Source organism: Ursus arctos, unplaced genomic scaffold, assembly GCF_023065955.2.
Source record: "Ursus arctos isolate Adak ecotype North America unplaced genomic scaffold, UrsArc2.0 scaffold_23, whole genome shotgun sequence".
In the NCBI taxonomy this organism is placed as follows: domain Eukaryota; kingdom Metazoa; phylum Chordata; class Mammalia; order Carnivora; family Ursidae; genus Ursus; species Ursus arctos.
The window spans coordinates 39,990,495-40,017,516 of NW_026622908.1; the positions used below are offsets into that span (position 1 = coordinate 39,990,495).

The window sequence follows — 27,022 nt, forward strand, 5'->3', positions numbered from 1 at the left end:
TCACAGGAAAATCAAAAAACGGTTCCCTTTTGAGTCTCACTAGCAACATGGTCTGCAAAGAACTGGGAGGTTTATTTTATGTTATTTACAGATGTGGGGGTCAAAGTCCAGTGCCATTTCAGGGCACTGCTGACGAAAAGAATTTTCACAAAGTACACCTTTAAACAGTGCTGCTGGTCAACTGCTAGAAACATCTCAGCAAAATACTTCTCTGGGACTTTAAAGAAAACGGCTACCCACCTGATCCCCAAACAATTTGGAGAATCAGCTTCAGTGGTCCTGGTAGAGGTGAAGCGGGGCCCATTGAGGAAGAAGTGGGGTCAGGATCAACACACGCTTGGTGTGACGTAGTGAATGGAGACCCTTCTCCCTTTGAATTGTTCTAAATAAAGTCATTTCGCCTTTCACTGGGGATCGCCTGTCCAGCCTTGATGGCCTTTCAGGACCTCCTGGAACAAGTTGGAGGCCTGGGAAGATTCCAGATCCTTCAGATGGTTTTCCTTTGTCTCTCCAACCTCTTGGTGTACCCTCATGTTTCACTGGAGAACTTCACGGCAGCCGTCCCTGGTCACCGCTGCTGGGTCCACATCCTCGACAATGACACTGTCTCTGCTAACGGCACTGGGATCCTCCGCCAAGATGCCCTCCTGAGAATCTCCATCCCACTGGACTCACACCTGAAGCCAGAGAAATGCCGTCGCTTCATCCATCCCCAGTGGCAGCTCCTTCACCTGAATGGGACCTTCCCCAACACAAGTGAGCTGGACACGGAGCCCTGTGTGGATGGCTGGGTGTACGATCAAAGCTCTTTTCCCTCCACCATCGTGACTAAGGTAACAGGTCCTGTTTACCTCTTGTGAGTCCACAGTCTGGGTGTTTAGAGGCAGACAAATAATGAACATCCTTCAAGGCTTTAATCACTATATAGGTGGTCATTTTTCATTATTTCAGCAAGTGTTCTCTATGTCTTTATTAAATGCCATTAATCTATGTATTTAATGAGTCCAAGAACTAAAAAGTAGATGTGGCCTTGCAATTATATGGCTTTTATTCTTAGGAAGACCAAAGTTTAAGCAAGTAATTTATGTAATGTGTTAAAAATGTTACGCTCGTGAATTAGAAACATCAGGATATTGATCAAAACTTCCTAGCACAGACTGTGCCCCTGAGCAGCCGTAGATCTGCGGTAAGACTCTGCCATCAGGAAATGTTTAAAGCTTCTCAGATGATTGCATTCTGTGGCCAAGGTTGAGAATCACTTCATACGAAATAAAGCAAGGCATTAATGTAGCCAACAGGTTTAGATGAGTCTTCCTGGAGGAAGTTGTATTTAAGCTGATAGCTGAATGATAAAGGCCAGCTAATGCAAAAAAAAAAAAAAAAAAAAAAGAAAGAAAGAAAAAAAAAGAAAAGAAAACAAAGGAAAGGAAGCTGGAGAGGAAGAAGGGGGCCTGACATAAAGAAACTTCAAGTCATTCAAGTTCTTTCAATCAGGTTTCCACTGAGGGGTTATAAGCCGCTATGCAGTGTTCCTTTGGTGGTTTTCTTCTCTTCCAGTGGGACCTGATATGTGAATCTCAGTCACTGAAATCAATAGCCAAATTCTTATTCATGGCTGGAATGCTGGTGGGAGGCATCATATTTGGCCATTTATCAGACAGGTGAGTGTCTCTGGATCACTGGGGTATTTTGTTGAACTAACACATCATTCTTCCATGAAGACACACTTATTGTCAATTACACTGTCTTGGGGCTTTCTTGGTCCCCAGGGATCTAGAAACACATGGACATCATAGTCAGCGTAGCGAGTGCTGTTTTGTCAGCTGTGAGTGCCATCCATGTACAGGACACAGAAACAGCATCTCCATCAGACATGGGGACATTTTAGGACAGGGTTTAGAGAGGAGGTGACACAGCACGTTGTTTAGGAAGATGGGGAAAAGTTACCTATGGGAACAGAGAGGATGTTTCACGACATAAGATTCAGTGTATTTGAAGACGGAGATACGTAAAACAGTGTTTCAGACTTTGGCCAGGGGGCCGTGTTCTGTCCCTCCTGGCCTCTGTGAGCTGAATGCTTATGGATTTCCAGAGCCTGGTCACCATGTCCCTGTTTCCCAAGTGTGATGGGCAGACATTCCTACTAAACTGTTGTGTCCATAGCAACGTGTCGTGATGGTGTATAGAAAACATGTTTCCAGTGACCTTGATTTTTGTTTTCATCAAAACAGGGCTTTGAAGGTAAGTTTTCAACCATGTAATTAATCTAATGACGACTGCTGTCACCATTTGTGGTGTTAGAAATTGGAGTATCTTGTGCCTGACAATACCACTTAGAAATTAGAAAGCCAAATGCCAACACCAGGCCGGTCTCCTCTGGGGGTTATGGAGAATTAAGGTTCCCTTACCGCCTACCAGCACAATGCCATCTGTTATGTCAGCTCAAAACTGTGAACTCTGAAGGTATGACAGTAAATGTAGCTTATAAAAGTGTTCCGAGTCAGAGTGTCCATTTCTAACAGTTCCGTAACACAGAACCACCCACTTACAGAAATAAAAACAAAGCCATATCATATCTCCGTGGCTGATTCATTTTTTGAAAAGGGTGCCAAGATCTTTCAGTTGGTAAAATATAGCCCTTTCCACAAATGACAATGTGATAACTGGGTATCCACATGCAAAATAATAAAGTTGGATCCTTACCTAAAGCCATAATAAATATTAACAAAAAATGGGTTAATGACTTAAATACAAGAGCTAAAACCATAAAACTCTTAAAAGAAAATGGGAGGGGGGTGAATCTATATAACTTTGCGTTTGGCAATGAATTCTTTGATATGTCACCAAAAGCACAAGTGATGAAAAAATTGATAGATAGATTAGTCTTCATCAAAAATTAAAAACTTTTGTACTTCAAAGCACATTATCAAGAAAGAGAATGATAACTTATGTAATGGGGAGAAAATATTTGTAAATTATATATAATCCAAAAAATAGGAAAACAGACCAATGGAATGGGTTTAATATTCAGTATATATGAAGAACCCCCACCCTCAACAACAAACTGACAAAAACCCAATTTTTAAATGAACAAAGGACTTAAATATACATTTCTTTAAAAAAGATGGACAAATGGTGCATGAGAGCACACGAAAAAAATGTTCAACATGATATTGAAAGCAATGTAAGTCAAAGCCACAGTCAAATACACTTCATACCTACTAGAACGGCCATAATACGATAAAAAGATGGGGGCACCTGGGTAGCTCAGTTGGTTAAGCGTCTGCCTTCAGCTTAGTTTATGATCCCAGGGTCCTGGGATTGAGTCCCATGTCGGGCTCTCTGCTCAGTGGGGAATCCACTTCTCACTCTCCCTCTGTGCTCTCTTTTCTCTCTCTCGCTCTCTCAAACAAATAAATAAATAAATAAGTAAAATATTAAAACAACAATAAACAAACAAAAAACAACAACAACAAAAACAAGACAGAAAATAACATGCATTCACAAGGATGTAGAGAAATTGGAAGTCTACTGACAGGAGGGTAAGATGGTGCAATCACTGTGAAAAATACTTTGGAAATTCTTTAAAAAGTTAAATGTAGAGTAACCATATGACCTAGCAATTCCATTGCTAGGTATAAAACCAAAAGAATTGAAAAAGGGACTCAAACAGATAATTATCCAACAATGTCATTGCAGCACTATTGACAACAGCCGGAAAGTAGAAACAACCCAAGTATCCATCAATGGATGGAGGGATAAAATAGGATCTGTACATCCAATGGAATGCTTTTCAGCCATAAAAAGAAATAGAGTTTTGGCCCATACTATAATATGGATGAGCCGTGAAAATGTTAGGCAGAGTAAAATAAGACAGACAAAAGAGGACAGATATTGTATTCATTTGTATGAAATATCTAGTTGACCTAATTTGTTGGTATATAGTTGCTCACAATATGTTCTTAACGTTGTTTGTATTTCTTTGGTGTTGGTCGTGATCTCTCCTCTTTCATTCATGATTTTGTTAATTTGGGTCCTTTCTCTTTTCTTTTTGATAAGTCTGGCTAGAGGCTTATCGATTTTATTAATTCAGAGAACCAGCTTCTAGTTTCATTGGTCTGTTCTAGTGGTCTTATGGTTTCTATTTCATTGATGTCTGCTCAATCTTTATTATTTCTCTTCTCCCGCTGGGTTTAGGCTTTATTTGCTATTTTTTTCTCCAACTCCTTTGGGTGTAGGGTTAGGTTGCATATTTGAGACCTTTCTTGTTTCTTGAGAAAGGCTTGTAGTGTTAGATACTTCCATCTTAGGACCACCTTTGCTGTATCCCAAACATTTTGAACAGTTGTGTTTTTCATTTTAATTTGTTTCCATGAATTTAAAAAAATTCTTCTTTAATTTCCTGGTTGACCCATTCGTTCTTTAGCAAGATGCTCTTTAACCTCCAAGTGTTTGAGTTCTTTCCAAATGTCCTCTTGTGATTGAGTTCAAGTTTCAAAGCATTGTGGTCTGAAAATATGCAGGGAATAATCCCAATCTTTTGGTACCTGTTGAGACCTGATTTGTGACCCAGTATGTGATCTAGTCTGGGGAATGTTTCATGTGCACTTGAGAAGAACGTGTATTCTGTTGCTTTGGGATGGAATGTTCTGTATATATCTGTGAAGTCCGTCTGGTCTGGTGTGTCATTCAAAGCCCTTGTTTCCTTATTCATCTTCTGCTTAGATAATCTGTCCTTTGCTGTGAGTGGAGTATTAAAGTCCCCTACTATTTTTGTATTATTATCAATGTATTTCTTTAATTTGGTTATTAATTGGTTTATATAATTGGCTGCTCCCAATTTAGGAGCATAAATATTTATAATTGTTAGAGCTTGTTGGATAAACCCTTTAGTGTGAGATAGAGTCCCAATTCATCCCTTACTACAGTCTTTGGTTTAAAATCTAATTTGTCTGAGATGAAGATTTGTACCTCAGCTTTCTTTTGATGTCCATTGGCATGATAAATGGATTTCCACCCCCTCACTTTCAATCTGGAGGTGTGTTTAGGTCTAAAATGAGTCTCTTGTAGACAGCATATGGCTGGGTCTTGCTCTTTTATCCAATCTGATATCCTGTGTCTTTTGATTGGAGCATTTAGTGCATTTACATTCAGAGTAACTATCGAAAGATATGAATTTAGTGCCATTGTATTACGTGTAAAGTCTCTGTTTCTGTAGATTGTTTCTGTTTCTGGTCTATGTTACTTTGGGGCTCTCTTCACTTACAGGATCCCCTTTAATATTTCTTGTGGGTCTGTTTAGTTTCTTTTTTCTTTTTTCTATTTTTCTATTTTTATTGATTTTATTGATTTGGCAGGCATTCTCTCTACCTCTTCGACTTGAATGCCTGTTTCCTTCCCCAGATTAGGGAAGTTCTTAGCTATGATTTGCTCAACTATACCTTCTCCTCCTCTCTTCTTCCTCTGGGACCCCAATAATTCTAATATTGTTTCGCTTTATGGTATTGCTGGTTTCTCAAAGCCTCCCCTCATGGTCCATTAGTTGTTTTTCTGTATTTTCCTCAGCTTCGTTCCTTTCCATTATCTAGTCTTCTATGTCACTGACTCTCTCTTCTGCCTCATTTACCCTAGCTGTTAGAGCATCCAATTTAGACTGCATCTCAGTTAAATCACTTTAAATTTTGGCCTGATTAGATTTTACTTCTGCACTAAGAGATTCCCTAAAGTCTTTTATGCTTTTTTCATATCCAGATAGTAACTTTATAATTGTTATCCTGAATTCCAGCTCTGACATTTTACTTATATCCATATCAATTACATCTGTGGCAGAGAGTATTACCTCTGGTTCTTTCTTTTGTTGTGAATTCCTCCTAGTCATTTTGCCCAGAGAAGAATGGATTGATGAGAGAACAAAATCAAAAATATCAACCACAACCCAAGGGAAATATACACTAGACAAATCCGAAGAGATCAGAAACAAGCAAACAAACAAAGGGGAAAAAGAGAGAATATAATCTCCCAGGTGGACAAAACAGGGTTATCCACTTGGTCCTGGGTGTATTTTGGTCTGTTTGTTAGAAGACCCTAAACCCCAAAATTGTAAAGAAAGCAAAATTTATATATATATATACAAAAATAAAATTGAATACAGTGAAAGGAAGCCAAAAATGAAAAATATATCTATAATATGTAAATGTAAAAATGAAAGTAAAAAAAGACTTAAAAACAAAGAGTTGATAAAATAAGAAAGTAGTTGAAAAGGCAGCTTTCTTCATAATTGCCAAACCTTGGAAGCAACCAACATTTCCTTCAGTAGGTGAACGCATAAGTAAACCGTAATACATCCAGACAATGGAATATTGTTCAGCGCTAAAAATAAATGAGGAATCTAGCTATGAAAAGGCATGGGGGAATCTTGGATGCATACCAAGCAAAAGCCAATCGGAAAAAGCTACACACTGCATGATTCCAACTATATGATATTCTGGAAAAGGAAAAACTGTGCAGACAGTAAAAAGATGAGTGGTGGGCAGGGAGAGAGAAATTAATAGGCACATCACAGAGATTTTAGGGCAGTGAAACTACTCTGCAGGATACTGTAATGGTGGGTACATGTCATTATACATTTGTCAAAAACCATAGAATGTACAACACCAAGAATGTACCCCAATGTAAACTATGGACTTTGGGGGATAATGATGCATCACTGTAGGCTCCATTGTATCAAATGTCTCACTTGGTGCAGGATATTGATAGGTAGGGATGCTGTGCGTACATGGGAGCAGGATATATGGGAAATCTCTGTACTTTCTGCTCAATGTTGCAGCCAACTTAAAACTGCTCTAAAAATAGTCTATCTGAAAAAAAGAAATACAAAAAGTAGTTTAAAAAAGACAGACAAATAAGAAAACGTGGGTTACAACTTCTAAAATGCTAATTACCTGGCTCTTTACAGGAACTATGTCCCGCCTCCTGGTGTAACAGCGCTCTGAGGCTCTTTTTTCACTTTCTTAAACCATCATTTCTTTCTCTTCTTCATCTTCTGCAGCCTCTATTGATCTATCTTCAAGTGGTCTCTCTCTTGTGTCCACAGGATTGTTAAGTCCATCCAGTAAATTTTCGTATTAGAAACTGCTTTTTCAGCTCTTGAATTTCAATAACTTTAGCTTACCTGTGTTGCCGTCTCTCTGAGAAAGCCCATTTCTAAGCTTTGAATTTCATACGTTAAAATCATAGTTGATTTCTCTCTTTGAGGATAGTTGTAGTACCACTTGAAAATCCTTGCTGCTTAGTCCCAAACTTTGTCTACTTTTGGCAGAAGAGCCAAAAGATTTCCATTCTCTAGGAAATGGAGTTCCATTTTCTTGGTCCTTCACATAGCGGGATATTACGAATTATATCTTGAATATTATAAATATGAAGTTGTGAAGATTCCATTTTCCATTATTACTCATCAGTCATACTGATTCCTTCATTTTAGCAGATAATTTTCAAGCCTCAGACTGAACTAAAATCTATTTTGGGGCTTTTTTTGGAGATTTTATTTATTTATTTGTTTATTTATTTATTTATTTATTTGAGAGAAGTGGGGGGAGAGGAAGAGGGAGACGCAGGCTCCCTGCTGAACAAGGAGCCTGATGCGGGACTTGATCCGAGGACCCTGAGATCGTGACCTGAACCGAAGGCAGACGCTTAACTGACTGAGCCACCCAGGGGCCCCTGGAATCTATTTCTTATGCAGAAGCTCCAAGCTCAGTTCAGATCTTTGTCTATATTGACCTGCTTTCTGCAGATGCATGCTCCAGGGGCTATTTAGGGGATGCGTGGTAGACACAGTTTAAGGATGCTCTCTTTGTCACTTTCCCTTGCTGGGACCCTCACTCTCTTCGATGTTCCCAGCTTCCCACCATCTGTAACCTGGTTCCACAGATCACAAGATATATGCCACTCCCTTCACTTACCGTGTGAATTGCACCTCACTTCAGGATAATAGCTGTGGAAATAGGATCTTCCTTGTATTGGTGTCCATCTGCCCTCTTCGGAGAGAGAAAACACTCCCCGCCACAATCTATCTTCACTCTCAACTGAGCTCAGCTAGTTGCTTTTTGTGTTCTGTACATGTGTCTTTGCTGATGGAGCGAAAGGCAAGCAGTAGGGTTTAAGACCTTACTTCTGGAACCTGAAATGTACCCATCTGAGCCTTTTAAGATGATTATTATGATAGGATCTTTTAAACCTCATTCCTGATGCTTCATTGATGATTAAGTGGGAGGGAGAGCCAGAGTGGTGGTAGGAAAAGCATCTAAGAGGCTATCAAAATAATCCTTAGGAAAGATGATGGGAGTATCTGTATCTTCATCCAGAGCAAATGGATACACACTGATACCATTTAGGGAGATGAAGGAAAATAGGAAATGAAGCACATACAGTAATAACCCGGAAGTGCCTGTTAGTCAGGCAGCAGGAGATCTCAAGTAGAGGAAAACAGTGTTGAGTATGGACCTGCTTGAAAACAATCTGTCCCAAATATAACCCCCTAGCCAAGATTACGCTCAGCTAACAAATACCCAAGCTGCCTTCTTCCCATGACCCTCCCATTAAAGGGTAATACATGGCCAAGCAAGGAGATGCTAAATATTTATTTATTTATTTATTTATTTGGGGGGGAGGGGCAGGCGGAGAGGGAAATAGAGAATCTCAAGCAGACTCCCCGATGAGCACGGAGACTGCCACAGGGCTTGATCTCAAGAACCTGAAATCATGAGCTGAGCCAAAATCAAGAGTCGAACACTTAACCAACTGAGCCAGCCAGGCACCCCTAGAAACTACTTGTATTTTTTATACATGCATGCTAAAAAAAAAATGGAAGTGATGTGTCACGTGATTTGTGGCTGCCATTCAGATGGTTCAACAGAAAAGAGTTCGTGTGTGGTGTGTGTGTGTGTGTGTGTATTCACAAAGGCAAAGAAATAAAGCAAATATAGCAAAATGCTATCTAGTGGTGCATCTGCTTGAGATTTATAGCAGTGTCCGTTATAGTATTCATTTAAACTTTCATATTTGACAACTTTCAAAATAGAGCTAAGAACAAGTCCACTCAAGTGGGAGCCACATACATCAGAAATATGTGTTTTAAATAAAACTGGTAAAAGTCCATATGTAATTTTGTAACCTCTTTTTATACATATGTTTACAGTTCTACATGATGTTTTCTTTTCCAATTAAAAAATTTTTTTTTTAGACAGAGTCTCGGGAGGAGGGGCAGAGGAAGAGGGAGAAAAAGAATCTTAAGCAGACTCCACACCCAGCGGAGAGCCTGACTTGGGGCTCAATCTCATGACTCTGAGACCATGAACTGAGCCAAAATCAAGAGTGGGACACTTAACTGCCTAAGCCATCCAGGCACCCCTCAAATAAAATACTTTTTATTTTTATTCTCAAAATAAATTTGAGAAACCTATACCAAAAAAGAAAACATATGAAGCTTCTCCAGTTATCTTTATCAAACACAATTATTCAAACATTCTCGTGTTGGCCAAGGTAGCTAGTTACAGTAAGAATCCCAGACACAAAATTGGGATTTTAATAAAATCATGATTTTCACTGTCCTCACAGTGTGGTGTGGGTCATGTGGCCCCCATCCTCTGAGTTGTGGCTCAGAGAACCAGAATCTTCCATTGTGTGACTTTTTCATCTGCACTTTTTTTTGTTTCCAGCCATGTTGTCAGAGAGAATGAGCAGGACCCAAGTGGACCTTGTATGGACAGGTCTGGAAGTGGCCTTGGTCACTTCTGTCCTCAATTCATGGTCAGAATGCAGATGTATGACTCTGACTTAAATATAAGGCTGGGAAGAGTCATCTTCCTCTGCATCTGGAAAAAGAAAAAAAAAGCAATGGTGAACATACAGCCAAATTGCACAATTAATAATTAATGAAACAATAGTCTTAATATTTTGCACAGCACAAATTTCTCTTCCTTTGACTATAAACCACAGATGGTTGAACTATACTCATTTCATGAGACAGCGTCCTCATTAGTTTGGCCACTAATTCCTTTCATGTATGTATGTATCTGTTTCATTTTTTCCTTATGCCCCAATCCCAATTCCTTCTTCCCTATAGGGGTCATTATAACGCACTAGCTATATTTCTTTAAATTCATATGTGTTTTTTCAAAATAAATGACATTGGTTTACATATATTTTAATTCACATATGTATGTAAATGTGTTATTATCTCATTCTTTTTCTTTGGTACACCCAATGCAATGTTTTTTGAGGTGCATATACGTTCCTATGTGTACTTCTAGTTCATTCTTCTAATTGCTACACGGTGTCCACAGTGAAGATCCATGACAAAGCTCTTCATCCATTTTTTGGTGATGGACAACCAGATTGTTGCCAAATGCCTGTGGCTCTAAATATCACTACATTTTAAAGATTTTTATTTTGTTTATTTATTTGAGGGAGAGAGAGAGCACCAGCAGGGGGTGAGGGAAAAGCAGACTCCCTGCTGAGCAGGGAGCCCAATGGCGGGCCTCGATCCCAGGACCCCAAGATCATGATCTGGAGCTGAAGGCAGACGCTTAACTGACTGAGCCACCCAGGCGCCCCCGAGATACCAGTGCATGATGCCTCTTACAGCTGCCTTTCATTGTGATGGACCAGACTCCCCAATAATTGTTATTATGTCATGTCATTAATCATAGCATTTCTTTACCTAGATTTTATTCCATTTTGAGTGGAACTACAAATGTGTCTAATATAAATACTCAGAATATAAAAGATTTAACACTGCATTATAATGGAAATATTCTGCAAGCATAGCAAGGATTGCAGGGTTTTTGTCCAATCCCACTGTTTGTCTACTACTGGTCAAACAGAATCGGCACAGGTGTCTCATCCTCATTGTCCAGAGAAAGGTCCTCTCTTCCAGAAAACTGTGAAACACAGAATTCTCCTTCCTTTTCAAAAATACCGTCTCACTGGGGTGCCTGGGTGGCTCAGCTGGTTAAGCATCTGCCTTTGGCTCAGGTCATGATCCCGGGGTCCTAGACTCGAGCCCCATGTCGGGCTCCCTGATCAGCAGGAAGTCTGCTTCTCCCTCTCCTCCACCTGCCACTTCCCCTGCTTGCTCTCTCTCTCTCTCTCTCTCAAATAAATAAATAAAATCTTTCAAAAAATAAAATAAAAATACCCTCTCCTTCTCTGTTTCTTTATGCTCATCTTACCGAATCCTCTCCTCTGAGAACTCACTCAAAGTTCTCCGAGTTGTGGCTCCGTTCTTATTTTAGGGAAGTGTGTTGTTCAAGGCCTATAAAGCCAGACATCGCAGAGAGGGGCTCTAATGTAACCCATCAGCAACTTTGCTGTATTGTTCCTTGGGTGTTCCTTTCATATCACTTATCCAGGACCCACATGGTCCCAGAGTCCCAAGTACAGAGTTAGAGCTTATCTTAGTCAGCTCAGGCTACCACAATGAAACACCAGAGACCAGATGGCTTAAACAACAGAAGTTTCTTTTCTCAAGTTCTGGAAGCTGGGAGGTCCACGATCTAGGTGCAGAGAGATTTGGTGTCTGGTGAGAGCTGTCTTCCTGGCTTCAAGGCAGCTGTCTTTTTGTGATAGCCTCACATGGCAGAAAGAGGAGAGCAATTGCTCTTCGTAAAAGGGCACTAACCCCATCATAAGGACCCCACCCTCATGACCTCATCAAAACCAAATTAGCTCCCTCGAAGCCCATCTCCAAATACCATTTCACTGGGTATTAGATCTTCAATATATGAATTGGAGTGGGGGCAGGGGATGCAGCTCAGCCCATAGCAGCTCCCTCGTGTTCTAGACACTGCACAGACTCTGCTGTGTTAAGTGCCTGTGTTAGTACAACGGACCTTTGTGATGTGTTCAAATTTCCAGGATTGCAACCCGTCTCATACGGCTTCTGTTGGTCTCAAAGATCTGGTGACAGGCTGGGGAAGAAGTATTGACATACTTGGTACCTATTTACAAACAGGAAGGTTGCTTCTGGGAAGATCTCCTGTTGACTAGCTGTCGATTCTTTCAAATGTCAAGGTCAAAGTTCCCTCATTGAAACATGCACTCACTTTCCCAGTGTGCCTTCTTTTTGTTAATTTTCCTATCAGGTTGTTCTTACCCCCCCATCTAACCTGTTCCCGTTCCTCAGGTTTGGGAGGAAGTTCATTCTCCGTTGGTGTTTCCTCCAGCTGGCCGTTGCTGACACCTGCACTGTCCTTGCTCCGACCTTCGTCATTTACTGCGTGCTACGTTTCTTGGCTGGCTGCTCTGCCATGAACATCATAACCAACACTATTATGCTGAGTAAGTAAGCGCTTTGCATCTTTGACATTTTCCAAGCCGTGACTTTGACTTTGAGATTCCAACTTTTTTAAAAAGTTTTTTATAATAATTTTTTATTATATTATGTTAGTCACCGTACAGTACATCCCTAGTTTTTGATGTAATGTTCCATGATTCATTACTTGTGTATAACACCCAGTGCACCATGCAATATGTGCCCTCCTTAATACCCATCACCGGCCTATCCCATTCCCCCAGCCCCCTCCCCTCTGTAGCCCTCAGTTTGTTTCTCAGAGTCCATAGTCTCTCATGGTTCATTCCCCCTTCTGTTTACCCCCCCTTTCTTCTTCCCTTTCTTCTCCTACCAATCTTCCTACTTCTTATGTTCCATAAATGAGTGAAACCCTATGATAATTGTCTTTCTCTGCTTGACTTATTTTGCTTAGCATTATGAGATTCCAACTTTGACGTCAAAATCCTGTTTGTGTTTTCTTTCAGCTGTGGAATGGACCGTGCCCCGATTCCAAGCCTTGGGAATAACAGTGGCAATCTGTACTTCTTGCATAGGACAGATCATCCTGGGAGGACTGGCTTTTGCCATTCGAGACTGGCGCACCCTTCAGCTGGTGGTTTCTGTACCATTATTTGCCTCTTTTCTTTTGTCAAGGTATAAGCTTTCTTTTGTCCTTTATCTTAGCGGATCCTGGGATGCAAGGTCCATGGAGTCAGGTCCTAAGAATTCTGTTTGGTTCTTAGTGAAGAACTTGAACACATGCTCTCCTAATAAGTGTCCTATGTACAACTCAAGAAGCTGAACAGGTAGGGTTGCCAGATAATATCAAGGACACTCAGTTAAGTTTGAATTTCAGGTAAACAACAGTTTTTGGTGTATATTATTCCAAATATTGCATGGCACATAGCTACACTAAAAATTATTCGTAGTTTATAGGAAATTTCTATTTATCTGAGAGTTCTGTATTTTTATTTACTAGCTTGATAGAATACAGGGTGTCTCATTCAAGTAAAATTTCAAAGAAACAACAAATACTTTTTCAGTGGGAGAAGGTCCAAAATATCGCACGGGACATAGTTATGCTCAAGAATTACTCCTATTCACTGCTTATTTAAATTCAGATTTAACTGGGCACATTATTTTTATTTGCCAAACCTGGAAATATTCCCCAGCATAAGACTGAAGGGGCAATGTGACTCCTGCTTTATATCGCCAGTAGTGGAAATGTACCTCATGGGGAGAGGTCATCCTCCCAGTTTTCTAGTTAGGGTACGAGAGATCAGAAGTTTGTATTTTCTGGTATATCAGAACAAGAGGTAGGTATTAGATGGGAGGGGAGAGGCATTTCAGGACAAAGAATATGGACTCATGAGAGATTTGGCTGCACCTATGTCTTCTTTGATCAGGTGGCTGGTGGAGTCTGCTCGATGGCTGGTTACCACCAACAAATTCGAGGAGGGCTTAAAGGTCCTGAGAAAAGCTGCACACAGGAATGGAAGGAAGAATGCGGGAGAAGCCCTCACCATGGAGGTGAACAGGAATGGGAGTGGGTTATGGGATGTAGGGAACCTGTGACCTGACATAGGCATTCGTTGGTGTCCATAAGGTGAATAAAGGGTGGGGACACGAGTCTGGCTATGGGTCTTCTTACTTCATTGTTCTGGTTGTCAATGGCTGTCCACGTTGTCTGAGTTAATATAAAGGGAGGATATCCTGTTGCTGGGAACTGAACACAGATATTTTTACTCAACAGGAGCAGATAGCTCTTAGGGTTTACGATTGTAAAGATTGTGTATGGACTCCGGGAAACAAACTGAGGGTTTCAGAGGGGAGGGGGTGGAGGAGGGGCTAGCCCAGTGATGGGTATTAAGGAGGGCACGTATTGCAGGAGCACTGGGTGTTACACGTAAACAATGAGTCATGGAACACTACATCAAAAAAAAAATTGTGTATGTGTTAGAGGAAGTAATCCAAACGAAGCCATTTCTTTCCATTCATATCCTGATGGCCTTTTTCAAGTATAGTAAGACCAGTAGAAGGGAGGCTTAGGGACTGTGCCGAATAGAGTGTGTTAACTTGGTCATACAGTCTTCCGTTAATGGTATTTACGCGTGACTCCCGGGGCCCCTTCTGTTCTCTCCAGGAAATACTGTATTGGCCACAAGAGTCCAAATCTCTGCTTTGTAGAGTTTACATTCTACTTATTACAAGTTCCAAGAGCATGACTGAGTGGAAATGCCTCTCCCCAACCCCCCCGCCCGGGGTCTGGAAGGCAGATACTGCTGTGGATCATTAAGTAAAGCATTCATCATGTCATGAACATATACATTATTTATCAAAAAATTATAATGTGTCAGTCATGGTGCTTGACCGTGCATGGCAGTATGGGTCAGAATTCCACGTTTCAAGGAACTTTAGTATTAATAAGAGAAAAATCAAGACATCTTAAAATTAACACATGAGCTCTATCTTCTTAAATTTTTTTTAAAGTTTATTTATTTATTTATTTATTTATTTATTTATTTATTCGACAGAGATAGAGACAGCCAGCGAGAGACGGAACACAAGCAGGGGGAGTGGGAGAGGAAGAAGCAGGCTCCCAGCGGAGGAGCCTGATGTGGGGCTCGATCCCATAACGCCAGGATCACGCCCTGAGCTGAAGGCAGACGCTTAACCGCTGTGCCACCCAGGCGCCCCTATCTTCTTAAATTTTTAACTGTACGATACAGTATCATTAACTCTAAGTACAATGATCTCTAAAACTTTTTCATCTTGCATGACTAAAACTCTATACCCATTGAACAGCAATCTCCCATATTCCTTCTCCCTGGTCCCTGGTAACCACCATTCAATTTATTGTTTTATTATTTTATATACTTCATATAAATGGAATCATGCAATATTTGTCCTTCTGTGACTGCCTTATTTCATATAACAAAATGTCCTCAAGATTCATCTGTTGTAACATCTAGCAGGATTTCCTCTGTTTATGGATGAATCATATCCTGTTGTATGTATATGCCGCATTTTCTTTATGCATTCATCCACTGATGGACATTTAGTTTGTGTCCATGGTTTGGCTATTGTGAATCGTGTTGCAGTGAACACGTGGGTGCAAATATCTCAAGATCCTGTTTATAATTCTTTGGGGTTTAACTTTTCTGTTTGCGATGGTAGGGAGATGGAAAGGATTCTCATAGAGACAAGGAAAAATCATCTCCCTTGTTTAATTGAAAAAGGAGAGGATTAGGGTCTAGACAGTCAAGGAGGAGCAATAAAACATCTCCGGAAACATGTTCAATGGCACATCTGAAGGATTTTTCTTGAAACAACTTTATGCAAGTGATGAATCATGGAATTCTACCATTGAAACTAATAATACAGTATACGTTAACTAACTTGAATTTAAATAAAATCTAAAAAAATTTTTATTGAGGTATGATTAACATACAAAGAGCTGTACATATTTAATATAGACAAGTTGATGTATCTGATAAGTACCCATCCAAACGTCAGCACCACAACCTACGCTATAAAACGTATCCATCATCTCCTAAAACTTCCTCCTGCCCTCTTTATTCATTATTTTTGTGATAACACTCAATAGAAAACCCACTAATAGCAAATTTTCAATATATAGTACAGTATTCTAACTATAGACACCATGCTATACAGTAGATCCCTAGGACTGATTGACCTCATATAACTGAAACCTCATACTCTTTGACAAATATGTCTCCATTTCCCACACCCCCCAGCATCTGGCAGATACCATTCTGTTCTCTGCTTGTTTCAGGTCTTACATCTTAGTCTTTAACCCTTTGTGAGTTGATTTTTGTGTACAGCATAAGATAAGTTCCCGGTTTCATTCTTTTACATGTCAATATCTAGTTTTCCAAAACACCACTCATGGAAGACACTATCCTGTCCCCACTGTGACTTCTTGGCACCACTGTCCAAGATCAAGTGACTGTGTGTGCTGCGTTTATTGCTATTCTGCTCCATTGGGCTATGTCTGTTTTTATACCAGTACCATCCTGTAGCTTTGTAATATATTTTGCCATCAAAACATGTGATGCTTCCAGCTTTGTTCCTGTTCAAAAATTCTTTGATTGTAAGGGTCTTCTGTGTTTCCATAAGAACTTTAGGATTGCTTTTTCTTTCTTTTTTAAATTTATTTATTTAAATTTTTTTATAATAATATTTTTTATTATATTATGTTAGTCACCATACAGTACATCCCTAGTTTTTGATGTAAAGTTCCATGATTCATTACTTGCATATAACACCCAGTGCACCATGCAATACGTGCCCTCCTTGATACCCATCACCAGCCTATCCCATTCTCCCACCCCCCGCCCCTCTGAAGCCCTCAGTTTGTTTCCCAGAGTCCATAGTCTCTCATGGTCTTTTTTAAATTTAAATTCAATTAGGCAACATATAGTACATCATTAGTTTCAGATGTAGTCAATAATTTATCAGTTGCGTATAACAACCAGTGCTTGCTTTTTCTTTCTTTTATTGAGGACTATTTGACACACAACATTACATTAGTTTCAGGTATACAACATAGTGAATCAACAACTCTATACGTTATGCTATGTTCACGAGTGTAGCTACTGTCTCCACACGATGCTAGTACACCACCATTGACTATATTCCCCATGTTGTACTTTTCTACTTCATGACTTATTCATTCCATAACTGGGAACCTATACCTCCCACTCCCCTTCTTCCATTTTGCCCATCCCCCCACCTCTCACTCCTCTGACAACCACCAGTTTTTTCTCTGTATTTATTGATCTGTTTCTCTTTTTGTTTGGTTATTTAGATTTCACATGTCAGTGAAAGTGTATGGTATTTGTCTTTGTCTGACTTATTTCACTTAGCACAATATCCTCTAGGTTCATCCAGATTGCCACAAATGGCAAGATCTCGTTCTTTTTTGATGGCTGAGTAATATCCCGTTATGGATATACATTATATACATACATATATTATACACACACCACATCTTCTTTATCCATTCATCTATCAGTGGATATTATGTTGCTTCCATATCGTGGCTATTGTAAATAATGCTGCAATAAACATAGGGGAGCGTATCCTTTTGAATTAGTGTTTTTTGTTTTCTTTGGATAAATATCTAGTAGTAGAATTACTGGATCCTATGGTATTTCTACTTTTAATTTTTTAAAAAAGATTTATTTATTTATTTATTTATTTATTTGAGAGAGAGAGAGAGAGAGGGTGCACGTGAGCGAGAGCAGGGGCAGAGGGAGAGGGAGGGAAATCCTCAAGCAGACTCCCTGCTGAACATGGAGCCAAATGTGGGGCTTAATCCCAGGACCCTAAAATCATGCTCTGAACTGAAATCAAGAGTCAGACGCTCTACTGACTGAGTCACCCAGGTGCCCTTCTATTTTTAATTTGTGAGGAACCTGTATGCTGTTTTCTGCACCAATTTACATTCCCACTAACAGTGTTATATCCTCTCATTGAACCCCTTTTACCATTAGGTAATGCTCTTCTCTGTCCCTTGCTACAGTCTTTGTTTTTAAGTCTATTTTGTCTGATCTAAGTATTGCTACCCCAGCTTTTTTTTTTTCCCTTCCATTTGCATGGAATATTTTTCCATCCTTTCACTTTCAGTCTGCACGCTTCTTGAGGTCTGAAGTGAGTCTCTTGTAAGCAGCATACGGATGGGCCTTTTTTTTTTTTTTCTTGATCCATTCTGCCCCCACGTCTTCTGATTGGAGCATTTAGTTCATTCACATTTAAAGTAATTATTGATAGATACGTACTTATTGCCATTTTGTTCATTGTTTTCTGGTTGTTTTGTAGTCCTTCTCTGTTCCTTTCTCCTTCTTTGGTTCTCTTTCCTTGTAATAGAGGACTTTTTTTAAATGTGCTTGGCTTTCTTTCTCTTTATTTTTTGTGTATCTAGTACAGGGTTTTGGTGTATGGTTTTCGTGGGGTTCGTGTATAGCCCCTAAAGATACAGTAGTCTGTATTAAGGTGATGATCACCTACGTTTGAACACATTCTAAAAGAATTTCATTTTTATTTACCTCTCCCCATTTTATGTACATATTGCCGTATTTTCCATCTAATTACTGTGCGAGCCCCCATAACTGATTCTTTACATATAATTGATTTTACTTCTTTTTTTTTTTTTTTAAAGATTTTATTTATTTATTCGACAGAGATAGAGACAGCCAGCGAGAGAGGGAACACAAGCAGGGGGAGTGGAAGAGGAAGAAGCAGGCTCATAGCAGAGGAGCCTGATGTGGGGCTCGATCCCATAACGCTGGGATCACGCCCTGAGCCGAAGGCAGACGCTTAACCGCTGTGCCACCCAGGCGCCCCTGATTTTACTACTTTTATCTTTTAACCTTCATACTAGCTTTGTAAGTGATCACTCTACTGCCTTTACTGTATGTTTGGTTTTACTCATGAAATTTTTTTCCTTCCAGAATTTTCTCACCTCTATGGCCTTTCCTTTTCCACTTAAAGAAGTCCCTTTAACATTTCTCACAAGGCCAGTTTAATGGTGATGAACTTAAAAAAAAAAAAGATTAATTACTTTTAGAGAGAGAGTGCGTGCACATGTGCAGGGGAGGGCAGAAGGAGAGGAAGGGAGAATCTTAAGCAGACTCTGCACTGAGCACAGAGCCTCACACAGGGCTCGATCTCATGACCCTGAGATCATGACCTGAGCTGAAACCAAGAGTCAGACACTTAACTGACTGTGCCACCCAGGTGCCTCTCGTGCTGACGAACTTTTAAAGCTTTGTTTGTCTGGGAAACTTGAATATAGGCCTCCTCTTCCTTGAATAATAATTTTAGCAGGTAGGGGGAGCTCCTTGAGTTCCCATAAATGACCTGGTATCACCTCACTAAATTCTTCTGGAAATGCAACTCACATCCCTGCTCACCAAGAATGAATGGCCAGTGTGAAATAACCTCAGCATCTCCCAAATGTTCCCCTGATATTGGATATGATTTGAGGCCAGTCTCATAGGCATGGGAGACCTCCTCTGGCCCGTGTTTAAGGTATCCTTGGAGCCCGTTCTTAGAATACTACCCATAACAATGGCCCCTGGTCATGGGTTTCTGGTGTTAGTTTTAGGAAGGAGATGCTGTCTTGACTCTTCTCTTCCAAAAACATAAGTCCAGCATTTTGCTGCTTGAGCTGGCTCTGCACCTGTAAGACACTCTTGATCTGGTATGTCCTCACTTAGGTGACCTTACATTTCTCTAAAGTCCCTTCCTCATGGAATTTTTCCAGTGGATTCCATGGTGTTGTTTCATTTGTAAAGGTGGGATGAGAATTAAGTCAATATTATTGGAATAATTAATAAGTAGCTGAGGCGTGCTGGATATAACTCCGTCTGCGTATTTACAACCTCATGTATGGCTAGAAAGTCTTCATGAAAAAGGTGCTATTATTTTTCTCTATGTATTTCTTCTCCCCCTCCATCTCCTCCTCCTCCACCTCCCTCCTCCTCCTCCTCCTCCTCCTCCTCCTCCTTCTATGATGGGGAAATTGGGGTTTAGAAATAATCACCATCTGCAAGGTATGCGCTTAGCATGTTGCAGGACCATTAAGTAACTCCAGATTATAACCAACTGGAGTATAAATAATTCTACATCAAGATCCCACCCTGGTTTTATCTTCAGATTGAATTCTAGGCCTCTCCTTCATGGAGGCACAATATGCCAGGATTTCGCTCCAAGAGACTGAATGAAGAACCAAAATAAAGGCTCTCAGGAGATGTCATTTTTCCTGAAATAAACAGTTTCTTTGCAAAGGACGGCCGGCTGGGAACCAAGCTTAGCTGCCGGGTCTCTCTAGCATAAATGGGGCTTTGGACCTGAATCCAAGTAACTCACGTTTGATTCCCTTCCTGATCTGAATATCGAACATACACACCCTTTCTGATGCCCTGCAGCCCACTCAGATCTTGTGTTTAAAAAGTCCTTGCTGCTACATAATTTTCCTGAGGCTCCTTTAACTCCCTAATTCACCTTTCACATGTCAGTGCATTTTTGCTGTCTCGATTTGCTACTAACTATGACAGCAAGTGGTCTAGAGCATCCTCCGTGGGGACCTCCCAGTGCGCACATTGCGTGACAACTCAACAGTTTCTTGTGGTGGTTGTTGTTGAAGGTTTTGAGAGCCGTCATGCAGGAGGAGCTGGAGGCAGCACAGAAAAAACCTTCCGTGCCTGACTTGTTCCGCACACCTGTCCTGCGCAGAAGGATCTGCTTACTGTCCTTCGTGAGGTAGGCTTCACACCGTGCGTGAAGAATATTAAGATCGTGGAGACATGAATTTATTCCTGTCAAAGGATACACCGTGTTGGAGGGACAGATTTGGAGATGCAACATGAGGAAGCCAGAAAGATAATTGCGTTTTTTCGTTACAGAAAGACTGACCCAGAACTAATTGTGCAATGAGTTTTCTTTATTATGTCACCTTACCAGGCTCAGCACCTGGAAATGGAGGCTGTGAACTTCAATCACAGTAGAGATTTTCGCTTAAGTTTCTTCACTTGTTTGTTTCCACTTCAACTGAGATAAAATTACAAGCAGTTGGGGCGCCTGGCTGGCTCAGTCAGAAGAGCATGTGACTCCTTTTTTTTTTTTTTTTAAAGATTTTATTTATTTATTTGACAGAGATAGAGACAGCCAGTGAGAGAGGGAACACAAGCAGGGGGAGTGGGAGAGGAAGAAGCAGGCTCACAATGGAGGAGCCTGATGTGGGGCTTGATCCCATAACGCCGGGATCACGCCCTGAGCCGAAGGCAGACGCTTAACCGCTGTGCCACCCAGGCGCCCCAGAAGAGCATGTGACTCTTGATCTCAGGGTTGCGAGTTTGAGCTCCACATTGGGTGTGAAGATCACGTAATTAAATAAATTTTAAAAAAATTGTTTAAGTGCACCAACGTATATAGCTTGATGAATATTTACATATGTAAATATGCAATCATCACCCAAATCAGGATATAGAAAAAACTCTAAAACCCTAGATGGCCTCAGTATATTCTTTTTTTTTTTTTAAATATTTTATTTATTTATTTGAGAGAGAGAAATCGAGAGAGAGAGGGAGCACAAACAGGGTAAGGGGCAGAGGGAGAAGCAGACTCCCTGCTGAGCATGGAGCCTGATGCGGGGCTTGATCCAGGGACTCCAGGATCATGACCTGAGCTGAAGGCAGATGCTTAACTGACTGAGCCCCCCAGGCGCCCCCCTCATTATGTATTCTTAAGAACAATACCCCCCACCCACCAAAAAAGGTAACCATTATGACCTCCATCACTATGCAATATTTAATGACAGTTTTTAAATCATCACCAGGTAGAATATTCTACAAAACAGATCATGCCTTTTGTACTTGAACACCAACCACTGGCCGCCTGTCTGACGATATTTATGATTGTCGTTTATAGCGGCTAGGGTCTAAATGTAATGACATCTATCCTTCTTTTGTTCGCTGCAGATTTGCAATCTACATGCCCTTTTATGGCCTGCTTCTCCACCTCCAGCAGATTGGGAACAATGTTTTCTTGTTCCAGTTTCTCTTTAACATGGTCAACCTCCCCGCCAATTATGTTGCACTTCTGGCACTGAATCATATGGGCCGTCGAGTAAGCCAGATGATTTTCGTGTCCTTACTTGCAATCTCCATTCTGACCGCCACATTTCTCCCTGAAGGTGAGAAAAGAGCACAGGTTGAAAAAAAGGAAATATCTCAGGGACTCGGGGACTGGACTCACACAAGGAAAGTGAGAATATGGTTCTAATGATTCCCCGACACTGATCTGAAGATTTAGGACAGATTTTACCACTAAGCAGCTGGGAAAGAGTCTAAGCTCAGTAAAAGCTTGTTCAGCTCTAGGGCTTTCCTCATCACATCTGAGAAGTACCTCGTGCCGTTTCTTCCTAAAAGTTTCTCTAGGAGAGCAATTGATCACTTGCCCTTTTGGCTTTGCCTAACCACACTTGTAAATGACAGTATTGTGTCCGATATATGTTAATTGCATCTCACCTGAGAACACAATACCGTCGTTTCCTCGGTCCATTTGCTTTCTTATTACTACACCTTCAGTGACAATTTACTCCTGATGTCTACATATATTCACTTGTGTGTCTTGTATTAGGTCACCGTAACTGCAATCGTGGTTTAGGGAAGACTTCTTGATTTCAAGAAAATAAAACTATCTTGTCTTCAAGCAGAGAAGTATGCAATAGGAACAAGGAGTGAAGCAGTTAAAGCCTCTCTCAGAGTCAGTTTTACTAAATTAAATGATCCTATGTAATGAAGAGGTGGTTCCATGCTTTGCTTAACTCCCAGCATAGCTGTGTCTCTTACAGCATCCCAGACTGGTAGCTCTGCCCTCATCTCGGATGTCAGAAAGGGTGCATGTTTCCTCCTTTACCACAGAGCATACTCCAATGTTGTAACGCTCTCGTGAGATTTTTTTTTTTTTAATTATTGAGTAGAAAACTGACTCTGAGATTTCCCTCAGAGGTTTCCAAAGTCCAACACTTTTTGCCTGATACAGGTCTTTATTCTTAGATCTTCAAATATTACTCTAGATCAAGCTACCGTCCAGCTTACCCATAACCTAAGACAACGGTTTTATTACTCTCTGCCACAGTACTAGCCCCACGTCGATATCGTGTACGCACTCAGGTTTTAAACTTCTCAAGGGCATCAATGAGTTTTACGTCCCCCGGTAACTGTTCACATGGAGTCCTACTTTATACATGAAAGGCAGAGGAGACACTGGACAAAATAAATGAAAGCAAACTCAAGTTTCCCTCTTCGTCTTCGGCAAATCTCTGATGTAGAAGGGAGAGGTAATAAAATGACTCAGGTTTTTTATTCTCTGTTAAGTTGTAACATACAGGTAAGTCACATTTCTTAGCTACTCGTCACTACACTGTTCTCTGCCTCTGTGCACGTTCTCTACAATGTATTTAACACATGCAAACATCTCCAATTCTTCTTTTTCACTTGTAATTTGGCGGCTGGTGATTCCTTTAGCTCTGATTTCCTGAGTCCCACTGGTCTTCCTTTCCAGAAATGCAGACCCTGCGCGTTACTTTGTCCACTGTGGGAGTAGGAGTTTGTTCAGCAGCGATCATGTGTTCTTCTGCCCATGGAAATGAGCTAATACCTACCATAATCAGGTACAAATCGCATGGAAGCTCTAGGAGGGTCAAAACAGACCTTTCCCAGCTAATTAACACTCACAGTGGGAAGAACACTGAGGAGTGATATCAAAAGCACCAATTATAATAGTATTAATAGGAACAAAAATTAGAGCCAAATTTATTAAAATCTGACTTTGGCAAGGCACTGTGTTATTTTTTAACATATCACCTCACATAATCTACAGAACCACTCAATGGTAGGTGCTAGGGATAAGAGTATTTTTTTTAATAACGGAAGTATGTCTTAATGCACTTGTGCACTTGAAAGAAATTGCCAGCAAATAAGAGAGCACATTTGAAATGTAAGAGTATATATATGGTCAACCTTCATGGATCTAAACACTGTTGTGACATCTCCCATAATCGACGCAAAATAATAAATCACAAATTACCTGCGTGGATTTAGACCAAATTATTTTTGTATTGTTTGCACTCCAAGGGCAACAGCTGCAGGAATCCTGGGAATCGCTGCTAATACTGGGGCAGCCCTGGCCACCCTCTTGATGATCCTAACCGTGTATTCTCCCCACCTGCCCTGGATCCTGTATGGCGTCTTCCCCATCCTCTCTGGCCTTGCTGTTTTCCTCCTTCCTGAAACCAGGAATCAGCCTCTGCCTGACTTCATCCAGGATGTGGAAAAGGAGTGAGTAAGCCCTCTGATGAAGAAAGCAAGACACCATTCCCCTGGGAAAGATTAATGAATTTTAAAAAATTTTTATTTATTCATTTGAGAGAGAGAGAGAGAGAGAACACCAGCAGGGGGAGAGGCAGAGGGAGAGGGAGAAGCGGACTTCCTGCCCAGCCGGAAACCGGACGTGGGGCTCGCTCCCAGTACTCTGAGATGATGACCGGAGCTGAAGGCAGATGTCCAACCATCTGAGCCACCCAGGCGCCCCCATGATTTTTTTTTTTTTTTTTTTTTTGTGAGCTATATGCCCAATGTGGGGCTTGAACTCATGACCCAAGACCAAGTGGCCCTCCCTACGGATGGAGCCAGCCGCTGCCCCTCCCAGGGAAAGATTTAGACCTAAACATAGGCCACGTGGTCAGGGCATGATTTAGCTACAGCCTCACCTCCCCTCCCACCGACCTCAGACTCCCCCGCATCTCCCTAGGTCACACAGACCGGCTCTGCCCAGCCCTCATCAGTAGGTTAGTGAAAAAAATAGGTGCCTTCATGTGACAAACACACCCTGGAGGTATTTCACAGACACATACAGACCCAGACACCAGACTGTCACCCCTCAGATCCCGGCAGCCCCCAGCTGGGGGAGTGTGGGGGAGTGCAGTAAGTTCCCCAGAGCTGCGGAGGACTTCCCTGGTCACTGAAGGATCTGAACGGGATCAGGGAGTCGACAGGAGCCCCTCCCCCAGGTGGCAGTGCGTCTCATCTGCCTTCAGGCGGTCATCATCCCCGGAGTCCTGGAATCTACGCACAATGCAGTCCCCTTGGGCTGCCTCTGAGATCCAGACCGGCTGGTTCCCACTGGGAATGCAACTGCTGAGAAAAGAGGGAAAGGAGGAGTAAATATAGGTTGTTTGGTTTTACACAGAACAAGAAATTGTATTATCTTGAATCCTCGTGCATTCAAACAAATAGCAAGCTTAATCAGGAGGAGGCAGAGGGAAACGTCACCTAGTGAGGTGGATTTCTGGGCAGGTTTAAAGCCTTTAAGGTTGAGGGCATCATTGTTCAGTCTTTTTTCAGATGGAGGGCTTCCCTTTTACTTGACATTTTCACTTTAACAGTCGTTATGTTATGAAGTTCAACAAAGTCTTTCACCTGTAAGGTTAAATGGAAATCCGAGAGTGAGAGAAACAATTTCTCCAGTATATTAAGAGTATTAGAAAGAGTTTGTTTTCTTGTTCTTTCATATACATGGTAATATCTAACTTTGAAATTTTCTTCTGGACGTCTTAATTTTTGAGTTTTTAAAAATGGTAAGACCATGAATTTTCTTGGTTTGTAGATCAATGGTAGGCGCTAGATGACCAAGATACATGTACAAACAAGATTTCAGATGCTCTCGAAAACATAGTTTGTGATATAGCACATGTGATGCACATTTCTTTTTGGGTTTGTTTAACCTTTTGGGATGCTGAAGAATGCCCAATTTAAAATATAGGTATTTTGGGGCGCCTGGGTGGCTCAGTCGTTAAGCGTCTGCCTTCGGCTCAGGGCGTGATCCCAGAGTCCTGGGATCGAGCCCCACATCAGGCTCTTCCGCTGGGAGCCTGCTTCTTCCCCTCCCACTCCCCTTGCTTGTGTTTCCTCTCTCGCTGGCTGTCTCTCTCTCTGTCAAATAAATAAATAATTTAAAAATATATATATAGGTATTTTGGGGGCATGGAGCCTACTCCAGAAAAAAAGGAAGGAAGGAAGGAAGGAAGGAAGGAAGGAAGGAAGGACGAAAGAAAAGAAGGGAGGGAGGGAGGAAGGAAAGAAGGAAGGAAGGAAGGAAGGAAGGAAGGAAGGAAGGAAGGAAGGAAGGAAGGAAGGAAGGGTGGAAGGGTGCCTGGGTGGCTCAATCAGTTAAACATCTCACTCTTGATCTCAGCTCAGGTCTTGATCTCAGGGTCATGAGTTCAAGCCCCACATTGGGCTCCATGTTGGGCATGGAGCCTACTCGAAAAGAAAGAAAGAAAGAGAGAGAGAGAGAGAGAGAGAGAGAGAGAGAGAGAGAGAAAGAAAGAAAGAAAGGAAGAAAGAAAATATAGCCATTTTTAAATGATTAAGAATTGGAAAGGATTTTTAAACTTTTTTTGTATCACCTTTGCCTCTTCCAAATCCTTTGGCATCCAGATCCCTTGACCTCCGAACATGAGAGTGAGAGTTCAAACTATGGAAGCTGCCTTCCCAAAACTAACTCAAATCCTTGGGGCAGGGGTCATGGTTTTTATCAAAACTGATGGGTCAAGGATCAGTTTTCTCTAAAGAATGCAGCACGTAGATGCTGATTTGATGTCTTCTCATTTTTGTGCTTGTTTGTTGGTCTCATTGTATTTTACCAGGAGAGAAGGTCTAAGCAAAGCAAAGAAAGAAGATACCTTCATGAAAGTGACACAGTTTTAAGGAGTTCCAGGAACTAACTGCCAATCAGAGAGCAAGACAGAGGAAGGAAAATCAGGATCATCCCCAGATATTGGAAAGATCTGAAAATAAATAAAATAAAAAGATATAATGGAATCATGGATCTTATTCACAATTGCAGTACTAATATATATATAAAATATCTACAATTAATCATAATGAGAAGTTTGAGAAAAGCCATAATACTTGAAAACATTTTTTTATTCTCGAAGTCTCTTTGACATACAATGTTATTAGTTTCAGGTGTACCGCATAGTGACTTGACAATTCTATACATTAAAAGTCCTAATATTTTAAAAGGAATCATAGTAAGATATGTGTAAAATTGTAGACCTCTAGCATGTTTTTGGATAGAAAGGTAGAATAGAATTAA

At 40.9% G+C, this 27,022-nt stretch overlaps 1 protein-coding gene across 2 annotated transcripts; it reads left to right on the forward strand.

The window, feature by feature from the left end:
- On the forward strand, window positions 1-26,733 carry LOC113246910 (organic anion transporter 7-like). 2 transcript variants are annotated; one of them, XM_026487639.4, is made up of 10 exons: window positions 108-833; window positions 1,558-1,661; window positions 12,185-12,339; window positions 12,817-12,985; window positions 13,738-13,861; window positions 20,505-20,620; window positions 21,838-22,052; window positions 23,426-23,534; window positions 23,998-24,201; window positions 26,571-26,733. In XM_026487639.4, the coding sequence occupies exons 1-10, from the start codon at window positions 432-434 to the stop codon at window positions 26,629-26,631; spliced, it is 1,659 nt and encodes a 552-aa protein (XP_026343424.2). In that variant the 5' UTR covers window positions 108-431; the 3' UTR covers window positions 26,632-26,733. The 2 variants fall into 2 exon arrangements, with proteins under 2 accessions (XP_044235841.2, XP_026343424.2); XM_044379906.3 differs by lacking the exons at window positions 20,505-20,620; window positions 21,838-22,052; window positions 23,426-23,534; window positions 23,998-24,201; window positions 26,571-26,733 and adding an exon at window positions 14,866-16,475 and having other exon boundaries at window positions 1-833.
- Window positions 26,734-27,022: the final 289 nt, after the last annotated feature.